Here is a 22,810-nt window from a genome sequence, read left to right as displayed (position 1 = left end):
CACCACCCTCAGTGCAGAAAACTGACTCCTTTTATCTGGTCTGTATCTCCCTCTTTTAGTTTAAAACCATCACCTCTTGTCCTGTTGCAAAATGCTCTGCTAAAGTCTGTCCCCATCTTTTTTATCAACCCCTTTAAGTACTGGAAGGCCACAAGAAGGCCTCCCTGGAGCCTTCTCTTCTCCAGGCTGAACCACCCCAACTCTCTCAGCCTGGCCTCACAGCAGAGGGGTTCCAGCCCTCGCATCATTCTTGTTGTCTCCTCTGGACCTGCTTCAACAGGTCCATGTTTCTCCTTGACCTGCCAGATTTTCCACTTCCCTTATATTTGTCCATTTCTCTTTAGGCAATATCAGTTGCACAGAGCTTCCCACATCTCGAGGTCAGCACACCACTGCACCCAGAGGGAATTACGTGGGTGTCAGTGTGGGAAGCGGATTGCCCCCCACCCCAAACAAGAAGTTGCTGCTCAGAATCAGCCACAGCCCAGGCCTGAGGTCAGCGCCACGGCCTTGACACTCCCTGGCGCCCCTGACTCTGCCTATCAGGGTGGCTCTGACGCCGACGACTTGCCCCGAGACGCCTCCAGGACACGACTGTGGCCCCGCGAGGCTCTCACCCTGCAGGTCCCCAAGGTCGCAGGTCCCCAAGAGTCCAGGCGCGCTCCGTGCCCCAGCCTGCGCCTTCGCCTCGGTTGCTACGGAAGCCCAGGAGCGCTGCTAAGGACGGCCGCATGACAGACTCAGCCGCCAATGGCCAGGGAGCGGGTGGGAAGGCTGGCTGCTAATCAGAGCGCGAGAAATCCATGTCAGCCAATCAGAACCCGCACCGTGCCCTCTGGGGCGGGGGGAAGCTCACCTGATTGACGTTTCCCTTGCCCGATAAGATTAGAAAATACTTTGGCCGTTGCCCAATGGAGAATGGCAGTAGCCGTGTTCCTGCTATCAATCAACTGGAGGGCGTGGAAAGAGGCAGGACTCCGCGGGGACGGGCCCCTCTCTTGACAGTGATGGACACGCACTTTAACCTATGACTCAACGGGGAGTCCTGCCATTGCCCAATCGAATGCGAGGAGGCGGGCTATGACTAGTAGAATGAGATGAGGTAGGTTCTTGCCGCTGTCAGTCAGGGTGGGGTGGGGGAGGGAGGGCGCCGCCGGGCCGCTGTTTGTTGTCATCCCAAGATGGAGTTTCTGCTGGGGAACCCGTTCAGCACCCCGGTGGGGCAGAGCCTCGGTAAGGCGGCCTGGGCAGCATAGGAGGCTGCGGAAGGGTCTGGAGAGCCAGCGGGGCCTCTGGGACGGGCGGGGGGATCCAGGTAGAGGTGGGGTCTGAGGATCGGTGAGATGCTGTGGAGGCGGAGGGGGGTCTGTGAGAGCCCAACGAGGACTGTGGGGACTGGTGAGCACCCAGGGAGGGTTCTGGATTGTCGGTAAGGTACTGTGGAGGGACTAGGGGCTCTGTGACGACCAGAGGGACGGTCATAGGGGTCAGCGAGATGCTTTGGAGTGAGGAGAGGTCTGTGAGCTCCAGGAAGCATTCTGGGGGTCGGTGAGGAGCTGTGGAGGCCGAGGGAAGGTCAGTGGGGGCCCAGGGAGTGGTCTGGGGTAGAAGCGGGGCTCTGGGAGTCCATGAGGTGCTGTGGAGATGGTGGGGAGTGTTGTGAGGGCCTGTGAGGGCCTCTGGAGCCAGTGAAGATGTTCTATGGGGCTTAGTGGAGGTCTTTGGGGATTGTGGGGATCTCTGTGTGTTAATGGAGGGCTCTGGAGGCCAGAAAGCATATATGGGGCCTAGTGGGTGTCTCTGGAGGTGTGAGAGGGCCTTTGAGGGTAGCAGAGGTTCCGGAGTTGATACAAGCTCTGGAGGTGGTGGTGGCCTTTCAGGGTTGGTGGGGACTGTAGGCCTTAGTGGGGCTTACTGGGGGTTTGTGTAGATCTGGAGGGATCTGTGGGCAGTAGAAGACTGTCAGGGTAGTGGTGGCTTTGGGCAGACTGTTTGCCATGAGGGAGTGACTCCTCTTCGAGATGGTTGTTGGATGAAAGAAAGTTGCTGCATCCCACCACTTCTTTTCCTGCGAGTGCCATGTTACAGTGACCCTGCCATTCAGCCACCATTTTTCCAAGGCACTGAAACTTCCCTGGGCTTGTGATAGTCCCTGGGAGGGTGATGGTGTCTAGAGATGCAAGTACACACGTGGTTTTCAGCCCAGAGCTTGAATTGTGGTTTTGCTAATGCTTTGGTGACATTAAGCAGGTTATTTTGAGTGTGCTTTCACTGCCTGGCTGACCAAGGCCTTCCTGGGTTGCTGTGTCTGCTCCCTCCCTCCCTCCCACCGATGTGTTTGCTCTCGGCAGTGGCAAGTATCGTTTTGGTCTGGGTTGCCACATCTGGTGCCACAGGAGAAAGCCTGGGTGCCACATCTGCTGAGTTTGATAACTTTCCCCTGGTTGGGTGGGCTGCTGTTGCCTCCTGCTTTCATCTCCTAGCCCTGATGAAATACAAGAGCTCTTGCATTGCAGTGGGGAGGAGCAGCAGACTGGCTGAGGTTCCTGTGGTGCAAGGACTGTGGTGTACAGCCCCAGAAGCCAAGGCTTACACTAGCACCCCTCTTGCTGAAACCATGCTCTTAGTTTCCTTGATGTGTTTCATAACCAGCAGTCATTCCAATGCTTTATTTAGGGGTTGTATATAGTACAATGTGTAGTTATTTGTAGTTTAGTCTATAGCTATTCACTGATGGAAGATTTATGTCTTTGGAAATGAAAGTGGAAGAATTTTGCAGATAACCTGGCCATGGCCTCAAAGCCCAGAAGTTCTTTGGCAGTGATTGCTTCAGCCTTACGTGCAGAGACCTCCCCTTGTAGAGCTTTTACCCCTTGGAGTCTCACATTGTGCTTTGAAGATGGCTGGACTCTTGCTTTGTCAGACTATATGGAGCATATGTATAGCTTGCTGTTTTTCTTTAGCCATCTGGGGTGTTTATTTCTTCTGCTTAGGGAGAGGAGTGCGGAGAGTTGGCGGATGGTAATGAGAATGCTGAAAGTTAACCATGATTTTAAAGTGAATTTGCTTTGTTGTCTTTGGCCATCTGACCACATCTGCTGGGACATCTGGCTGCCTTGCTGTGTGGACAAGCCTTCTGCAACGTGCCGTGCTGAGGGGAGGCACTAATTTCTCATCTGGTTATTGTCAGATGCTTTTAGCCTCAGTAAGTGGTTTAAAAGGGCTTCCTGAAGACTTAAGAATTGCTAGTAGAGGTTAGCAGTAAAATCTGCTTTTCTAGCCTTCTGCCTTCCTGACTCTGGAGTGCAGAGATTTTTTTGTGGCTCTTACATCCCTTGTTCTCTTGGAATGAGTCGCTGACAACTTGGAGGCTTCAACACAAAGCTCTGAGGGTTCATCAGAGGAAGATCACAGAATCACAGAATGCCAGGTTGGAAGGGACCCCAAAGGTCATCTGGTCCAGTGTTTCTGGGTGATAGTCTAGTTTACACAAAATGGCCCAGCACCCTGTCAAGCTGAGTCTTAAAAACTGCCCAATGAAGGGGAATCCACTGCTTCCCTTGGCAGATTATTCCAATCTCTAACTGTTCTCATTGTGAAAAATTTTCTTCTTGATTCCAGTTGGAATGTCCTTGGGAGTAACTTGTACCCATCACTCTTTGCCTTTTCATGTGACTCCTTGTAAAAAGGCATGCAGCCCAAACCCTGCTGGCTACTCCCCAGTTGTGGAGCTGGTTCCTTGAGTCTGTCAGAAATGGTGCTGGTGTTGGCACTGTAGGGAACTGGGCAGTCCCTCACCCCAGTTGCCCAGAACAGCACAATCATGCAGTGAAGTCACCATCCCTGGAAGTGTTCAAAGAACATGTGGACATGGCACTTTGGTAGATGTTATAGTGGTCAGGGTGGTGTTGGGTTAACAATGGACTTGATCTTTGAGGTCTTTTCCAGTCTTAATGATTCTATGATCAGATAAGGTCAGATGTGTGTGAGGGGCTTGTAATGCAACTTCCCTTAATGCAAAATTCATAGATTCATAGAATGGTTTGGTTTGGCAGGGACCTTAAAGATCATCTAGTTCCAAACCCCCTGGCATTGGGAGGGACACCGTCCACTGGACCAGGTTGCCCAAGGCCTCATCCAGCCTGGCCTTGAACACCTCCAGGGAGGGGGCATCCACAACCTCCCCGGGCAACCTGTTCCAGTGTCTCACCACCCTCCCCATAAAGAATCTCATCCTAATCTCCAATCTAAATCTCTTCTCTTTCAGCTTCAATCCATTCCCCCTTGATCCTATCACTACAGGCCCTTGTAAAAAGTCCCTCCCCATGACCTCCCTTAGCAACCTCTTCCAGTGTCTCACTACCCTCACTGTAAAGCATTCCTTCCTAATACCCACTTTAAATCTTCCTTCCTCAAGCTTCACATTCAACTGCACTTGACAAAATGTTTTGCCATCACTGGTGTGGGGTGAGAAAGAGATAGCTGCAGATTTTATTTTGGAAGGAAAATTTTTCTGCTTGTCCTGTCACTGCCAGTTATCCCTTTGCAAGAAAACAGGAAAACAAAAGCATGCCTTGTTCTCAGACACTGAGCTGTGCCCAGTGTTTCCACAGTTTGGTGGTGGTTTGTTGGGGGTTTGTTATTTCTTTTTTTTTCTTTTTTTTTTTTTTTCCCTCAGTGAGCTTGTGGAATATAATTCTCACTTATGTTTCTCTTCATTCTTTAAAAGAAACAGAACAAATTTGTATTTCTGTTTAAACATATTGTGTTGAACACAGTTGTGATGTTTTCAAGCAAGGCCTAACACTCACCATACGGGAGCAGTGTGGAAAATTATGTAGGTCCATCAGCACACCCAGAATGCACGGTCTCTGCCAGAAAGTAGCAGTGGTTCACATGAAGATTTAATTAGGGCCAGACAATGTCTTCAGATAAATGCCAGGTCTGAAAGGAACAGAGATGTCAGAGGAGGTTTGGGGAGAACTAAGGGAAGTAATACAAAGGATTTTCTCTTTTCTCCTTTTCTTAGCTGGATAATGTCTGAAGCTAGACAGGCTTTTTATGTTAACTCTTTTGCTTAATGTTGGAAAGTAATGCTAGGATGAGCTCGGAGGATTTGTAATGGAGATGGATGGAGTCTCCTGCATCTAAAGTGCCAGTTCAAGTGGCAGCCTGGTTCCTCCTCTCTGAAAGCTGCCTGATTTTTGGACTGGCTTATATGGTAGCCTCCAGGTAGTTTCCAGTGGTCACATAACAGAAACTGTATAAGACATCACCAGGGCTACTAATTACAAACTTCAGTTAATTTTTTCTTAACAGTTGACCTGTGGGCACTGAACTGTCCTTAAGTCTCTAGTGAAGTCCTCTGCTCAGAAGAGGAAGTGGTTTTTCAGCAGAGCTGATATATGGAAGGCAGTCAGCTGGGAGATTCCTGAACTTCTAAACCATTCTACTCATTCCATCTTGCTTTTTACCTGGAGATTGCAGTGAAGGGAGATAATTGCCTCATTTTACCTATAAGATAAAAACCTTCCCCAGGATTCTGCAGCAGAATCCATTACTTCCCAAACGCTTTGTAAGCAAATGGTGGTTTTCAGCATCCCATGGGATTTAGAAACCCAGCATGGTGGGAAGGAACCTCTGGACTAGACAGTCTAACCCCTCTGCTAAAGGCTTTCCTTCTCAGAGAGATGCTCCAGTCCCTTCAGAATCTTTGTAGCCTCCACTGGACTCTTTCCAGTTGTTTATTGTCTCTCTTGAACTGGGGAGCCCAGAACTGGACCTAGTACTTCAGCTGTGGGCTTACTAGGGCAGAGTAGATGGGGAGGAGAACCTCCCTTGGCCTGCTGGCCAAACTGTTCTTAATGCACCTGTTCTTGTGGTAGAAGAAGTCTTCATGGTCCCTTCAGCCCTTCACAATGTCACTTGGGTTGGTGGTCAGGGGTGTTGGTCTAGATGACCTTTAAAGCTCCCTTCCAAACCACACTATTCAGTGACTCCGTGGTCAGCACTTCCTAGCAGACTCCTCGGGAAGATCCCTGAGCAGAGGCTGTGTGTGGAGGCTGATGTGCTGCTGGTGCTTTTAGCTTGTGCCATGTGCTGGGCACCCAGTGAATCCAGCTGCTGTCGGTAATGCTGGACCAGGAGCCTGGGGGGCACTGGAGCTTTCTCTGGCAGCTTTGTGGTGTTGGCCCTGTGAGGGGTGGACATGCCACCAGATGTGGAGAAGGTCTTTGTGACAGCTGGCAAAGAATCTGGAGGATGGAGTTGGGTGCCGTGGGTTTCGCAGGCTGCTGTGTCAGTGCTGACAAGATCCTTTATGGCTTTGGGTGTTGGCCTCCTTCTGATGACTGAACTGTTTATTTTTCCCAGTTAATGCTGTAAATCCAATAGCCCAGATCCCTAAAAGAGGACAGTTGGGAAGAATATTCCTGATCAGTGAGGAGAAGTACCGGAAGATGTGTAGTAAACCAGCAAAGACAGACTGCTTGCTGTCAGGAGAAGAGCTGGCCTGGGGAAAAAGCTGCAATTTACAGGAGGGGGAATTTGCCTTGAGATTCAGCATCCTGCCATAAATTGTGGTTTTATCTTTCTTTGTTGGAGGGAGCCATCTTTAAAGTGTCACCGCTCTATTCAAGGTTATTAGAACAAATACCCTCACCGTAGGGTAGCAAAAGCATCTGAGGTGATTAAAGCTGATTGAATTACAAGAATGTGGAGTGCTGGTGACTTTTTTATGCTCATTCTGCTTACTTGATGTAGGCCATATGGCTTACATGTGAGCACACAGGAAAACCAGGTATATTTTTTTTTTTACTCTGGAGACCTTGCAAAGGCTTCAGGAGAGTGTTTATTTGCTTAAATCCCAACCAAGCCTTGCTGCTGGCCCCACCATCTCCTTCAGGTGCCAAGAGCTAACTTGGGGCAGTGATGTGTGAAATGTGCTTGGGTGGGAGCGTTGAGGTCTCTTTTGGTGAGGGCTCTGGTTAGGGCTGTTCCTGCTGCTGAAGTCAGCCTTCTTGCCACAGCCTGGATTTTGCTTGACTCGTAGCCAAAGACCTGTATGGAGAGAGGTCCAGCATCTGACTTAAATGTACAGAGACCTGGAAGTTAATTTTTAACTGTAGAGCAGAAATCAAGGTGTCCTGAGGGACTTGGGGTGTTGATACTGATTCACATCCCTGGTCCCTGTTAATGGGAGATTTGGGTGAAGGGTGCAGGTCTGGTCACTCGCCTTGCAGTCTGCTTTCAGAGGAGACACAGTGTGGTGATTTAATACAGACTGTTGTTTAAGGAGGCTACAAAAACAGGGCTTCAGCAAAAGATACAGAGGCACTTTATTGAAGCAACAGCAAGGCAGACAGCTTTTCAATTGATTTTTATCAGAGCACTTGCAGTTTCCATTCAACGCTGTTAAATTGGTAATAAATATGGTGGACAGAGTCTGTTTCAGAGCTGCTGTTTTGTCCTCTCGCTATTTTTTTAGATGAGAAAATCCCTCAGCTTGAGGGGGGATGTATAAACACCTTTTTATTTTCCTTTCCACAAGAAGCACTTAAGACCTTTCTCTGGGTTTCTTATCTTAAGATTTTTATGAGCCTTGCAGAAAAAAAGGAGTTCTAAATAAATGAATTGATGGCTGCATGCAAGAATGGAGAGATGAATTACAGCAAGCAGCCCATAGTAATCCTGCAGGAGGAATTAATTCAGCTTTTCTTGTGCACATACACAAGCCAAAGTTCCTTTCAGAGTAAACTTACTACTTTGCTGTGCTGTGAGGAAAACATATTTTTACAGGCAAACCTTTTATTCCCAGTGCCAGAAGTCAGTGTTTAAAGTGCACATCATAACCTTAGGATCTGGTACCAATAAATTACATGTTTGCAGCATGCTCCTGGGGTCTGAATCATCTCTCTTTTCATTAATTGCATTATAATAAAATAAAAAGCCCTTTGCATTTCCCCCTAAGCACTGAAATATTGTGCCCTGTTCTAAGGAAAGCTTTTTCTCAGTACAAGGTGGCAGTAACTTTTCTTCCTATCAGATGCGCACAGCATACAAAAAAGGTGATTTTTGTCTTTGCCTGCAGTGAAGAGGACACAAGTGCTCTCCTCAGAGTTGAGGTACTTTTATAGGTGCTTTTTCAGCTGGTCAGTCACTTATAATCCAGCCCCCCCACTGCTCATACTGAATTGTGCTAGTCATGCAAAAGAGCCTGATAAAATGCTTTTAGTTTTATAAGATTATTTGGATCTGCTTTCATTTCATGACAATGGATTATGTTGTAGGGAAAATCTCCATGAAATAGGAAAATGGATCTTTTTGCTTTTAAAGGAGCAAATAAATACTGAGTCATGAATCTGGCAACTTGGAGAAACTACATACGTGTGTGAAGCTGGATAATTAGTCTAATATCATTTAATACTAAGGTTTCTAATACTGGATTTATTTTATAGGCACAAAAGCAGATTGTAGTTCATGAAGGTATTATAGCATCTATTTCTGAGTGAAGCAGTTTTATCTCTTCCAGCACAGTGCACTTTAAGGTATGTTCCATGTGCTTCTCATGTAAACCTATGTGTGAGAGGCTGCAGCGTGAGGACAGCTCTTTCCCAGTTTGCTACTGCTCTGCTCACCTACTCGGCAGATTTTAAACTGCATATATGAAATATGCTGGGCTAAATCCACAGAAAATCCTCACAGACCTTACCAATTGATTTTTTTTTTTTTATTTTATCCAAACCAATTTTCACCCCCCAAAAAAGGAAGTGTTATATGTATTCCTTTGTTGAATTAAGAAGAGTTAAATTAGTCATGCTTCTCTTTGATTGTATAAACTACATTGGGTTTTGATTAAGAATTCTCTGAAGGTGTCAAGGCATTTCATGATAATGGTCAGTGGAGGAACAGCAGCAGATGCAGAAGTTTTGGTGAGATGATCCTTCATGGACAAGGACCCTGCACAGTACCTGCAGGGCTGGTACACCTCAGGGTTGGCCTGGCAATCCCCTTCCTCGTCTGTCATTTCTTAATTGACTCCAGGTAAATCATTTCACACTCTGATGTTTTGGTTTCAAAATCTGCCTGAAGTTGTGCCAGGTAACATTCAAGATAGATATTAGGGAAATTTTCTTCACAGAAAGTGTTATCAGGCATTGGAACAGGCTGACCAGGTGGTTGAATCACCATCCCTGGAGGGGTTTAAAAGATGTGTGGATGTAGTGCTGAGGAACGTGGCTTAGTGCTAGTGGTTTAGCATCGGGGGTGGGATTGTGAGCTCAAGGCGAGTAGTTGGACTTGATGATCTCAAAGGTCTCTGCCAACCTCAGCAGTTCTATAGCTCTATGTATAGGTGATAAAAAGCATAACTGTTTGGAGAACACAGGGGAGAAGGAAGCATTGTAGGAACTCTGAGAAGCTGGGAAGTGATCCACAAGGCCAGGCTGAGTGACACCATTTCCCACCCGCCCAGGTCTGATGTGCCGAGGCTGCACAGATCATCCAGAAGTAGCTTTCCGTGTTCTCGTTTGCACTCACCTGGGGAATTATTCATTTCTACGTAGAAGAAACTTGTTGCTGAGTGTGAAAATCCAATCTGAGATAGACAGGCCTTATCTGCTGCCTGTGCTTAGTCATTCTGCTGCCTGTTCTGCCCGATTGCTTTGCTCATTTGTTTCAGATATTGTCGATGGGGAAGGGCTCTTTTGAGATTGATGGCTCTTGAGCATAAAAGGTAGGCTAAATACAGCCTGGTCTTTCTTCCCTTAAGAGCAGGTCCTTTGCTATAGGTAAACATTTCTTTACCAAACTCATGGAGCCAGATCTTCCAATCTCTAAGATTTTCCATTGCTCAGGAAGGGGAAATGCCAGAAAACTCAACCAATCTGTTGCTGACAGCATTGTCTCTAGACGGAAATATGATTGTTCTGTACCTGCCACAATTATAGGCTAGACCCCATCATTCACAGATTCAGAAACTGCATTGGGTTGGAAGGGACCCTCTAAGGTCATCTTTTTCAAACACCTGGAGTGAGCAGGGGCACTTCCAAATAGATCAGGCTGCCCAGGGTCACATCAAGTCTGATCTTGAATGTCTCCACAGATGGGGCCTCAACCACATCCCTGGCCAGCCTGTTCCAGTATTTCACCACTCTCATTGTAAAGAAATGTGTAACTCATTTCAAAATCAGGGATTAGGGAAGGAAAAAAGTCCATACCTGTCTGTTTGGGCAATTCCTGGCACAGCTACCTAGAGATTATTTACCTGTGGTTCTGCATCTCTCCATTGACAGAGCCCTTTGGCACCTCAGTTTTTGCAGCTTAGTCTAAGAGCATCAGGAGACTCAGAAATGAGAAGATACTCAGAGGAACCTGTTGAATAATTGGGTTGGTTCGTAGCCTGTTTATTCTGCGTGAGTGAGCCAGCCTGTTCCCCAGCTGCTCCTCAGAAGCCTTCTGGGTTAGATTAGTTTGGGAAGAAATTCTTTGTTCCAACTCAGATCAAAGAAAATGTACACAAAGTGAAGGCACAGATCGATGTTAGAAACTGTGTTTGAACCCCAAGAACTTTTCAGAGCATTGGTTTCTTGTTCTTAAGCAAGAAAGATTTTGTTAGATGCCAAATGTTGTCAGGAATGTCGAGGGCATTGTTCACTTGAGTGTGTTGAGCATTACCTCTGTGAGATAAATCTACTACAAAAAGTGTGACCAGCTCAGCTTTTGACCCAAAGAACAAAAAAATTTGCTTTTCTTGCATAGCTGAGTGAATGCAGAAAAAAAACCCTCTTTTAAAAACCTGCCATTTCCTGACTTTTTTTTAACTTGAGTTTTGCCTCAATTATAGCTTTCTGCATTTGTTTTCCTTTTGGAAGGAAAAGGGTGTCTTTCCTTGCCTGTGCACACAAAAAGCTACCTTGAGCAGATTAAATAAATTGCAAGCTTCAGCAGCTTTGCCAGCAAAATTTGGAAGGTCTTTGTGCTGTAATAGGACTCCAGGCTTGTGGTCTTTGAAAGCTTCCAATCACTTTGTCTTCTAAGACTAATGAGTGAGTCTGTAATGTTTTAACAGAGGTGTTTTACTTAAGCTGTGATGACCAAATGCTTACTGAAATACAGATAATTTTTTCTTCCCAGACATCTGCAAGACTTTAATTAGTAATCTTGTCCAAAATGTTACAGAATCCCAGCATGGTGGGGGTTGGAAGAAACCTCTGGAGATCCTCTAGTCCAACCCCCCTGCTAAAGTAGGGACACCCACAGCAGGTTTCCCAGGATCACAATGTCCAGGTGGGGTTAGAATCTCTCCAGAGAAGGAGACTCCACAACCTGCCCCAGGACTCTGGCATCCTCACAGCAAAGTTTCTCCTCCTGCTCAGATGGAACCTCTTGGGTTCCAGTTTGTGCCCCTTGCCCTTGTTGTATTGCTGGGTGTGACTGAACAGAATCTGGCCCCATCCTCTTGCCCCCTGCCCTTTAGATACTGATCAGCCATGAGAAGATCCCCACCTCAGGCTGCTCTTCTCCAGGCTCAACAATCCCAGGCCTCTCAGCCTTTCCTGCTCACAGAGATGCACCAGTCTCCTCATCTTTGTTGTCGCCACCACTGGGATCTCTCCAGTAGTTCCCTGTCACTCTTGAACTGGGGAGCCCAAAACTGAACTCAGTACTCCAGATGAAAAAGAGTCCAGCTTCTGGAAGTAGGTTTTTGACTGACATGATCCAGAGATGAGACACTACATTATGACTCTTCCTTCCAAAACATATTTTACTGCACTTGGTACAGTGAACATCTGTTGGGCACAACACAAACACATTTCCCTCTCTCTAAGACCTGTTGAGAATCAGAACTCCACAGTATTCCCCAAAAAGCTCTCCAATCAGCTAACAGAGTGTTAAGGAATTTAACCAGGTAATTGATTCTTAATTTGGATTATTTAATTTGGAGTGAGTCTGAAAATCAGTCTCCACGTTGTGACCAGTTATTACCTGGGTGCTCTCTGCAGCTTTTCTGAGCAGTTTATGATGGGGTGTAGGTGTGATAACAAGATGATTGACAGTGAAAGGTAGGGGTTAAGCAGGACCCAGCATGTGTTGGGTTTTGGGGTACCCTTGTCTCACGTTTAGGCTGCTGCAGTAAATAACTTGTTTTCTCATTATCTCGGAGTTGCCCTTTCTCTCCTGATTTTCAGCTCTTCTAATTAGAAGGGTATTTCAGTGAAAAGAGCGATCTCAGACCTTTGTGAAATTTGCTGCTAGTCCAAATAATGGTAAATCTGAAATCACTTATTAGACCAGAAGTTGTTATGGCAACTCTAAGATGGCTGGCTAATCAGAGAGTGAGATCAGTTTTTATTTACAAGCATAATGAGCAATTAAGTTTGAGCAGCTGTCAGACTTGGAAAGTGATTAAAGTTCAGCAGACAACCCAAATGGGTCAGTGTTCAGTTCTGGTGGTTTTCTGACACTTCAGCTTGATCATGTGTGGGTTTTACCTTCTATAATTAAAACTGCCTTTGAAATCCCCATCTCTGCCAATGACTTGGCATAGCCAGTGAGTAATGAAAAATCCTCTTCCAGACAGGTTCTTTATAGGATATTGGCCTTGAATCTTGCTGCAACTAACAAGGTAATTCAGAGAATCATAGAGTTACGGACTCCACAATCTCTCTGTGCATTCTGCTCTAGGACTCCAGCACCCTCACACCAAAGATGTTTTTCCTAAGGTTCTAGTTTGTGCCCATCACCCTTATTGAATTGCTGGGCATGATTGAAAAGAGTCTGACCCCATCCTCTTGCCCCCTTGTCTACTAGCTCTTGCTGAGCATTGACAAGATCCCCTCTCAGGCCACTCTTCTCCAGGCTGAACAACCCCAGGCTTTTCCTCCTCAGAGAAATGCTCCAGGCCCCTCAGCATCTTCTTGGCCTCTGTTGAACTCTCTCTAGTAATTCATAGTGCCGCTTGAACTGGGAAGCCCAGAACTGGACCTAGTACCTCCAGCTGTGGCCTCACTAGGGCAGAACAGAGCAGGAGGAGAACCTCCCTCGATCTGCTGGCCACACTCTTAATGCACCTGATACATTTCCATTGTTTTGAATTCTACCTCCCTCAGGCTATCATGCAATATGTGGTACAGGGGGTTGCAGTGGAACATGAAATGTCCTGGGTCAGTCCCTGACCTGAAAGATTTACAGAGTCACACAACAAGATCACATAAGCTTCTGAATGGGAAAATTAAATTGACACTCTCAGAAACAGGCATTTGCAAACCTGATCTAAACTTCTGGTATTTCCATTTCTGTTTATCAGTCTTTCTCAGGCTTAGCTCTGGCAGAGAGGCACATGAGAAACAGGGCTGTGGAAATGGAGCAGAATGAATTTTTAATAGGGTTAGTGAAGACCAAGAAATCCTAATTTCTCAGCCTGCAGAAGGCAGAATTGCAACTCATGGATCACATTCATGTTGTTGCCTGGTTTGCTCTCAGGTTTCCTGAGAAGATGGTTTGGAATGGTGAGAAGATGGTTCAGCCACTCAGCTTTACCAGGCAGAGCAAGCTTGGCTCGTTGGAATGGGCAGCTGGCAACAGAGCCCTTCAATTACAGCAGCCTTGGCAAAAGTCATTCCTGTTACCTAGTGGAACAGGAGCCAGCTCTCCCCTCTTCCCGTGGTGAAAACACTTAGTATGTTCCAGACGCTGATCTTCAAGCCGTGGAGATACTGGAGAGTTGGAATGGGACGGGAGCTAGCTGCATCTTGCAGCAGGCCTGCTGTCACCCTGCAGAACCGTGTGAGGGAAGGCTGCAAAGCTGAACAGCCGAGTGAAGCATTTCACACTCCAAAACGTGAGCTGTCAGCCCTCAGAAGCTGCAGGCTCCTTGCTGTCTAGTTCACTTCCATGTGTGGGATGATGGTGGTTTTCCAGAGGACGTAGCTCTCGCCTCTATAGCTGTAGATGTAGAGGAGAGCATGGAATGTGCACATGAAATGGTCTGCTGCAAGAGTTTGATTGCGTTGGTAACAGATTTTATTTATCATATATGAACACAGACTTAAAAATCTTCTGGAGCACACTCAGCAAAGGAGTAAACTTCTTAACTGCTTTCTTTGTAAACTTCTTAACTGCTTTCTTTGTAGAAAATGAAAGATTTTGCCTTTTCCCCCCTCCTTGCTAAATGTAATTAGTGTTTTCAGTTTATTTTAAGCATGTGAGAATGTGGGCAACTGATTTTAGGAGTAACCTGGAAATTGATAATATAAATAATACTAATGTAGGAGCCTGATGGATTATCTCTGCCTTATAGTTTGTTTGCAGCAAACAACGTGTTGCAAGTCAGTGGGTGGGGAGAGTTTTAAATATATGGGAATGGGTTTTTAGAGTTTGCAGCTGACATGGATTAAAAATTCTTAGAACATTTCATCCATGAAAGGCAATTAGTTTTGTTTTATGAATATGAAAAGCACGTACTAGAGTGAAGTCCCAAGTGAGTTATTAGAACTTGCTTTACTCATGTAGTACAAAATTAGTCATCAAGAGCTGATAGATTTCAAATATAGCTCACTGACACACTGATCATCCATAACTTCTCACAGAGACATTTTTTTTGGGCTCACCTGTAATTACTGGATGCAGTTGAGTCTGGAATGGGGCAGCTTATGAGAGATCAGGACTCCTCAGCACAGGAGAGACAGGGACCTGTTGGAGCAGGGCTAGAGGAGGCCACAGCAATGATGGAAGTGCTGGAAACCCTCTGCTGCGAGGCCAAGCTGAGAGAGTTGAGGTTGTTTAGCTTGGGAAGAGAAAGCTTCAGGGAGACCCTTTGGTGGCCTTTCAGTACTTAAAGGGGGTGATCAGAAAGCTGGGGACAGAGTTTTGATCAGAGCCTGTTGTGAGGGGACAAGAGGTGATGGTTTCAAACTAAAAGATGGAGATTTACACTAGATAAAAGGAAGAAGTTTTTTACCCCGAGGGTGGTGAGACCCTGGCCCAGGTTACCCAGGGAGGTAGTAGAAGTCCCATCTTTTGAAAATTTCCAGGTCAGATTGGACACAACAGTTTATCCTACTGGTGTTGTAAACCAACTGTAATAGAGCCTTTAGGTGTTCTTATAACAAAGAAGTGGAAAAATAAATCGCTAAATTCAGCTGCTGCTTCTCTTGGATTTGCAAGTTAAGGCTGATAAAATGAATGGAGTCTGCTCCTTTTTTTAGTAGTTGTTTTTTGGCATTAGGACAAAGTCATGTGTATTCATCTCTCATAAGGAGAGGCGGAGAGACCTGAGGCTCCTAAGCCCGGAAAAGAGAAGACTGAGAGGGCATCTTTTTGATGCTGATCAATAGTTAAAGGGTGGGGGGGCAAGGGGATGGGTCTAGGCTCTTTGTCAGTGATGCCCAGCAACAGGACACACTCCAGCACTTCAATGTCTTTCTTACAGCAAGAGGCTCAAAACTGACCCCAGTATTTGAGGTGCAGGGTCAGCAGTGCTGAGTACTGGTCACTCATTGGTCACTGATGGGATGTTGGTGAGATTTGGTAGATGGTGCTGGAGGAGGAGATGTGGGTAACCATCCCATGGCAGTGAGCTGTTTAAACAACGCTGTGCTGATGAATTCTCCCATGCAGAGTCCTGTGGACAAGTCAGAACACTCACATCTAGTTCAGAACAGGCAAATCCAAGGGAGAACATTTTGTCACCTGCAAAGGTTTTAATTTATGCTTTCAGGCCTCTCCATCTGCAGAAGAAAGATGGACGCTCAGAGTTTGATAATGTTAGACCAGGGGAAGTGCTGCCTAATAGATCACAGATGTTTGCAAAGTGGTGAGGCATCATCTCCAGCGATACAACCGCACGGGGCGACAGTCTGTCATGAGGGGTGACATGTCATAAAGGAGCATTGATCTGTCGCTCCCCTGCAGTAAATCACACCGTAAACATCTCCATTCGGATCCATTAAACCCCATTAATAACAGCAGCAGGTATTGTCAAACGGCTTTGACGTTTCTGATTGAAGGCTTTAGTGGTATCGATTCCTGCTGTGAGCAGCTCGGTGCTTGTCGCTCCTAGAGTGCCACCAGACTGTGAGTGTCGTGGGTTTGCAGTGAGATGGCAATCTGACCAAGGTCACTGCTGGGAGAGGGGAAGAAATGTGTGGGGTAGGCTGAGTTTTAAGGGAAAGTGCCTTGGAATCATGCAAATGACTTGATGGGCTGGGAGCTGCTGCTGTGTGACCTAGCTCTGAAGGACAGCTATTTACAGTACATGGGTCAACACTTTGGCTTTAATGAGCGTGCAGTACACAGGGAAGTTCTGACTGTTGTTTCTTTAAAAGCTGTGTGGAATGAGCAAGTGAAGAGGGCTTTCACTTGCTTGTAAAGGAGCAGTGGTCTCCCTCTCTGCCATCTGTTTTAAAAGAGAGCGACTTACGTACACGTCATTCAGTGGAGCCTGCTGTCGGCAGCAACAATTTCTGCTGATGGAGGAACTTCAGTGAGAAGATTCCTAACAAAAGTCTGTATTGTACAGAAACACACCGTTCTGCTTGGCATCCAGACTCCAAGTGCTTTTAAGAACTGTGACTAAACCATCATTTGTGCCTGACATGAGTGACACCTGAGTACAGGAACTGCTTGGCTTAGGTTACCTTGTTGTCGAGTCACAGAATCGTTCAGTTTGGAAGCGACCTTTAAAATCATCAGGTCTGACCCAGCACTTCCAGGTCACCATGAACCATGTCCCTCAGCACCACATCTCCCTGGCTTTTCAATTGCTTTAGGGATGGGGACTCCACCCCCACTGCCCTGGGCAGCCTGTTCCAGTGCTTAGCAATCCTTTGGGGGAAGAAATTGCTCTTCACGTCCAACCTGAAGCCTCCCCTGGTGCAACTTGAGGCCATTTCCTCTTGTCCAATCACTTGTTACTTGGGAGAAGAGACCAAACCCCACCTGGCTCCAAGCTCCTTTCAGGGAGTTGTAGAGAGCCAGAAGGTGTCCCTTCAGCCTCCTTTTCTCCAGGCTGAACAACCCCAGATCCCTCACAAGACTTTTTCTCTAGACCCTTCATTGCCCTTCTCTAGACACACTCTAGCACCTCGGTGTGCTTCTTGAAGTGTCAGGCTGTATCTGTACAACAGAACAGCATAGTACTGAAAGGTCCCTCTGGTTTTATAACCTGGAAATGCACCAAGCCCTGTGAGGTGTGATAAGCTAAGTGAGTCAGGCTGGTCTGCTCCCTTGCCTGCTCTGATGTTATTGTATAAGGATTTCTGGTTTGGGTTGGTCAGGTGAAGCTGTGATCTGAGAATGAAATAAAAATCTTCTTTGTTGTACAGCTGTTGATATTTATTTGGTGAGTATTAATCCATTTCCCCTGCTCTGCTGCTGAAGCTATGCCCAGTTAAATCAGCTGCAGTTCCTGCTCCTGAGAGAGGCTGAATTTGTTGGAGATGCAGGCAATGCCTTTTCTGCAGCATATCCAATTCACAGGAATGCTGTAGCATGCCTGTGAATACTATGTGGTCTTTAAAAAGGCACAATAATTGCAAGTTACATATTCATGACTGCAGGTAAGTGTGATCTGGAAAGGAAGGATAGACAAGTTTGGCATTTGGGCAGTAGCTTCAAAAAGAAAACCTGGAAGTGAAATAGCGGAAAATGACTTTTCACAGCTTCAGACAGAATCACAGAGTGCCAGGTTGGAAGGGACCCCACAGGGTGCAACCTTTCTACGTGATAGTGCAGTTGAAATGGCCCAGCACCCTGTCAAGCTGAGTCTTAGAACTGACCAATGTAGGGGAATCCACTGCTTCTCATGGGAGATGATTCCAATGTCTCACTGTTCTCATGGAGAAAAATTTTTCTTCTGGAGTCCCATGGGAATCTCCCCAGCAGTAATTTGTCCCCATCACCTCTTGTCTTCTCCGTGGGACTCTTTGTGAAAAGGTAGTCTCCATCTTCCTGGTTGCCACCCTTTATGTACTGCTACATGGTAATAAGGTCTCCCCTAAGCCTTTTTTTCTCAAGGCTGCCAAACCTAGCTCTTTCAGCCTCATATGGCAGCTCTTGCAGTGACCATTCTTGTGGCCCTTCTCTGGACAGTCCCCAGCCTGTCCGCATCTTTTTTGTGCAGCAGGAACTTCTTTATGTCTGCTGGTGATGGCCTTATTGGTGCAACCCACCATCCTGCTGGCTTTCTTTGCCACTGCAGTATACTGTTCACTCATACTGAGCTTGTTTTCCACCAAGACCCTCAGGTCCTTTTCCACAGGGCTGCTCTCCAGCCAGGTATTCCCAGGTTCTAGACCCTACATTTGTCCTCACTGAACTTCATAAGGTTCTTGCTAGCCCACTCACTCAGCCTGTCCAGATCTTCCTGGAGGGTCTCTCTCCCTTCCGGAGTGCCAACCTCCCCACTCATTTTGGTGTCATCTGCAGACTTCATGAGGATGCTCTTGATCCCAACATCGAGCTCACTCACGAAGATATTAAACTGTTCTCAGTTCACCACTGTGGCTTCATATAGCACTCGAGCTGAAGGCTTGTAATGATTGCACACCTGCATGTTCACAGCCTTCTTGTTTGGTTCTGTTTTAACATAGACTCTGCAGTCATCACAAACTCTTGCTCATTTATTCAGCACCAGAAACTTGGTGACAACAATAAGCAGAAGATAGATTATAGAATCATAGAATGGTTTGGGTTGGAAGGGACTTCTAAGGTCATCTAGTCCAATCCCCCTGCAGTTAGCAGGGACATCTGCAACTAAAGCAGGTTGCTCAAAGTCTTGCTGAACCTGACCTTGAATATCTTCAGGGATGGAACCTCAACTACCTCCCTGGCCCCAGAACCTCCAGTGTTCCACCACCCTCATGGTAAAGAACTTGTTCGTAATCTCCAATCTGAATCTCCTCTAATTTCAAACCACCACCCCTTGTCCTATCACTGCAGGCCTTTGCAAACAGCCCCTCTGCAGCCTTCTCATAGGCTACCTTCAGGTACTGGAAGGTTGCCGTTAGGTCTCCCTGGAGCCTTCCCTTCCCCATGCTGAACAACCCCAGCTCATTCATCCTGTCCCCATAGCAGAGGTGCTCCAGCCCTCTATCATTTTCATGGAGAGGGTCCTCTGGGCCCTCTCTATCAGCTCCTTGTCCTTCCTGTGTTGAGGGCTCCAGACCTGCACACAGTACTGCAGGTGAGGTCTCACCAGAGCAGAGTAAAGTGACAGGAACACCTCTCTTGATCTGCTGTCCACACTTCTTTTGAGGCAGCCTAGGATGTGATGGATGACTTCACACTGAAGAGTTTCACTGTAAGCACAGCTACAATCAATTGGGAAATCATGGCAGTCCAAGTGCTGCAGCACTACAACCCCAAGCATGTTTTCCTGTGCTGCCTTGCAGCTCAGGCTGAGCCCGTCTGTTCTAGCTGACTGACTTTTTCTTTGGAAGTGTGAAGCTCAGCATTTTCAGAGCAGTGTGAAATAAGGAATGTAGAAAAAGGACTTGGAGCAGTGAGGTGGCTAATTGAAAAATGCTCTTGGAGCTGTGCTTTCTAACAAAGAAACTGGAAGGGTTTTAGGAGGAAGTCACTTCAGAGCTGAGGTTTGAGCTTCAGTTTTCAATGAGTCACATTTTATGTTTTAATAGCAGCATTTTGGTAAAAAGGAACAAACCTCCTGTTGGTTGCCATAATGTCTAAGTGTCCATGACTGTCCTTAAAGCAAATGCAGAGAAAGCCAGGACCAAGTGTTAGGTCCAGGACTATCCAACTGTGTTCTTACTTAAGTGTTATCTCTCTCTTCCAAGTGAAATGTCTTGAACTTAGGAGCCAGGCAAATGCTGAGGATTTTTAGTCTTAACTTCATTTTGTTGGGACAGCTGAAGTATGTCTCTGTGGCCTCTGGATGGTCTTTCCCCAGGCCTTATGGACAGCGTTGGGCAGGTCACTGATGATTTGTTGAATCCAGGAAAGACAACTACAGTCTCCAAATGTAACTGTTCTTTAAAGCAAAACTATTCTGTAAGCTGCAGCTCAGAGATGCTACCCTTCCATTTGGTTGGAAAAGACCTTTAAGATTGTCAAGTTCAACCATTCTCTAACTCTGCCAAGTCTGGTGCTAAACCATGTCCCTCAGCACCATATCTCTGCGTCTTTTAAACTTCTACCCTCCCCAGGGAGCCTGTTCCAACGTTTGCTAGCCCTTGTGAGCCATCTTGTGTGGTTTTGCATTGCCTTTCCTGAAAGACTTCGTACATTTTGTGGCAGAATTTTGTATTTCACTTCAGCTGGTAGTCCTCACATCTGAGAGAGCTCTGCTGCACCAGAGGGAGAGGGACCAGCAGGATGGAAGTAAAAGCCTGCTAATGCTGTGGCTTCTTCTGTTCCCTGTCACACATTATGCAGAGTGAAATATAACACATCTGACTGTTTGATTTTTCCAATGGCAGTCTTGAAGCACAGCTGGCAGGCAGGTGGGCTGTTAAGAGGCAAGACAAAGATCTAAGAGCCTTGATCTTCTGAACTTGCAAACACAAGAGAAAAAAAAAGGCTGTTTTGTGCTGCTTGAACACCAAACGTGGCTGGAGGGGAGGGGGGAAATTTGGAATCAGAACTGTCTTGCTTTTGGATCTCTCTAATAGGAAGCATTGGCGTGCGTGCCTCTTGCAGAAACAGAAGGTGAATTTTTTTGTGTGTAATTCTTCCCAAATGTATGAGTTGAGAGTCTGAAGCAACATCTGGAGAAGTCCCAAGAGACAAAACTGTGATTTCTCCAAGCACAAAGATCTGTTCATTCATAAGATGCTGGTGTTCAGGCACAATAGGGCACAGGTCTCCCATTTGCATGTAATGGGATTTTTAGCTAGTAACTTGTGCCTTTTTTTCCAAGAACATTGTCCAGCACCACAATCCCTCATTGGTGATTAATTCTACCTACTTACTTAGACCTTCAGGGAGATTTTTACCCTGGCCATGCCTGTCGTCATCATTCAGCTGGAGTAGGTGCCCTTGGTGTTTCCAGCAGTCAGTTCTTCAGTCTTGGCTATGTAAGCATGGATATAGCAAGTGAATTAAACAGCATAAAGACTTCAGCTTGTGCAGTCCCAGTCCTAATGAAAATCTTCAGGCTATTTCCTGTCAGCAGATTCAGTATCATGGTCAGAGATGAGCAATGAAAACAGGAAGGAGTGAGGAGTTCTGCTTTATCTCATCCATATATGAACAGAGTCAAAATTCAACAGTGTCATCTTTGTTGAACTGTAACTTTGAAGCAAAATAGTGTGGACTGAAAAGGGCTGCAAGAGCAGCTTCTTGAGGATGACCAGGGATAGCATTTCTCTGGTAGGTCACTTCTGAGCTGGATTCAAGATGGGTCATACAAGTTCTTCTGGTTTTCCCCTGCATTAGAAAGAGCATTCCTTTCTTTGCCCTGTTTATGATGTAGTGGGTACAAAGGCATTTCTAACTCAATTTCCTTGTGGTGACATCTCTGAGGCTGGAGCAGGTCGCTTGGGAAGAGGCTTGGCTGGGTGGGGAGGTGCTCCAAGACTGTTCACCCAGAAACCTTTATGCGACTGAACTGCACCTTCCGAACAGTCAGGATTTCAGCAGCAGCAGGGAAACACTGATATTGCCATTTGGCAGGGTGTGGAAGTGGAGGCAGGAGTTGGAGCTCAGAGGGCAGGCAGAAGAGACAAACAGCAGAGTTTTTTCTGTTTCTTTGCAGGCTAGCGATAAGCTGATGCTTGTGTGTGCAGAAGCAGAGCCCAAGGTCTGCAGCATGTCAGGCCTGCAGTGCCAGATTGTCTTTCTTTCTACCGGAACATTTATGCTTTAATTTGGGAAACCTGCTGGGAACTGATAGCATCTTGTTTCTGAAAGAGACTTTCTGATAATCTCCCTGGTGGCGTCATGTCTCTGTGCCAGACACTAACTCCTGGCCCATGCTGTGGTGACGGAGTTGGCAATAAAACGGCACCCTGAGCTGCTCTGGGGTCAGGAGCACCCCTGGCACCCTGGCTGGGAGTTGCCAGCCCTTTTGTTACACTGTTAGACTAAACCATAAACTCCTCCTGCTCATTGCCTTTTTCCTTGTCAGATTTAACATTCCTTACATCAGCCTGGAATCCTCTGGTCATGTTCCCGAGTCCTTGTGTGAACTAGTGCCATTTAGATGCCTTTTAATGAGGCTGAAAGAGACTGAGGAACTGGTGACTCTTTTAGAGGGGATCTGCATGCCATTCCTCTGCAATTCTGCAAGACTGTCCAAAAATCTCTTTAATCTTTGTCAGGCCAATCTCTTTGCTGTTTGAGGAGAGAGATCACAGAGATGCACAGCTTCCAAAATGTCCGTTAAATACTGGGCAGGTTACTGAGTATTTTTGATTGCCAGCATTTTGGCTATGCCATGGAAGGATTCTCTGAGGGTTGAGTGCAGGCAGAGCTGCTTCACCAGAAACACAGGGCTACAGCCCACTGCCTTTTGGTTGTGGAGGAGCTCTACAGGCTTTCAGTTCATCTCAGTGTAATCCTGTTCTTCAAACGAATCCCACACAAGCCCCTGTGCCTTCTCTGCAGTCAGTTAACTCCTTTAACAGTTGAGAGAGCACCACAGCAGAAAATCTGGGTCAGACACCCTACAAAGGACAAACGACTACCGATGACAAGAGCTTGTGTGCTCTGTGTTGCTGAAGAAGAGACTAAAATTAGCTTCTGACTCTTATTCGAATTAAAAATTACCCAGGGGAGAAAGAACTAATTCTCCAAAAGACAATGGTTACATCTTAACCCCACACAGTCTCAAACACCTGTTACTCCAACT

The 22,810-nt window shown here is 46.4% G+C and overlaps 1 protein-coding gene across 1 annotated transcript in view; it reads left to right on the top strand.

Moving 5' to 3' along the window:
• Positions 1–1,181: 1,181 nt before the first annotated feature.
• The window catches only part of TOM1L2 (target of myb1 like 2 membrane trafficking protein), a 61,485-nt gene continuing 39,856 nt past the window's right edge, over positions 1,182–22,810 (top strand). The window contains exon 1 of the mRNA XM_054390945.1: positions 1,182–1,233. Coding sequence (XP_054246920.1) covers positions 1,182–1,233 — 52 coding nt within the window. The remainder of the gene's footprint in view (positions 1,234–22,810) is intronic.

The sequence above is a fragment of the Indicator indicator genome, chromosome 22 (assembly GCF_027791375.1).
Source record: "Indicator indicator isolate 239-I01 chromosome 22, UM_Iind_1.1, whole genome shotgun sequence".
In the NCBI taxonomy this organism is placed as follows: domain Eukaryota; kingdom Metazoa; phylum Chordata; class Aves; order Piciformes; family Indicatoridae; genus Indicator; species Indicator indicator.
The sequence above is the reverse complement of the archived record's forward strand: the minus strand, read 5'-3'. Positions and strand labels throughout refer to the sequence as shown.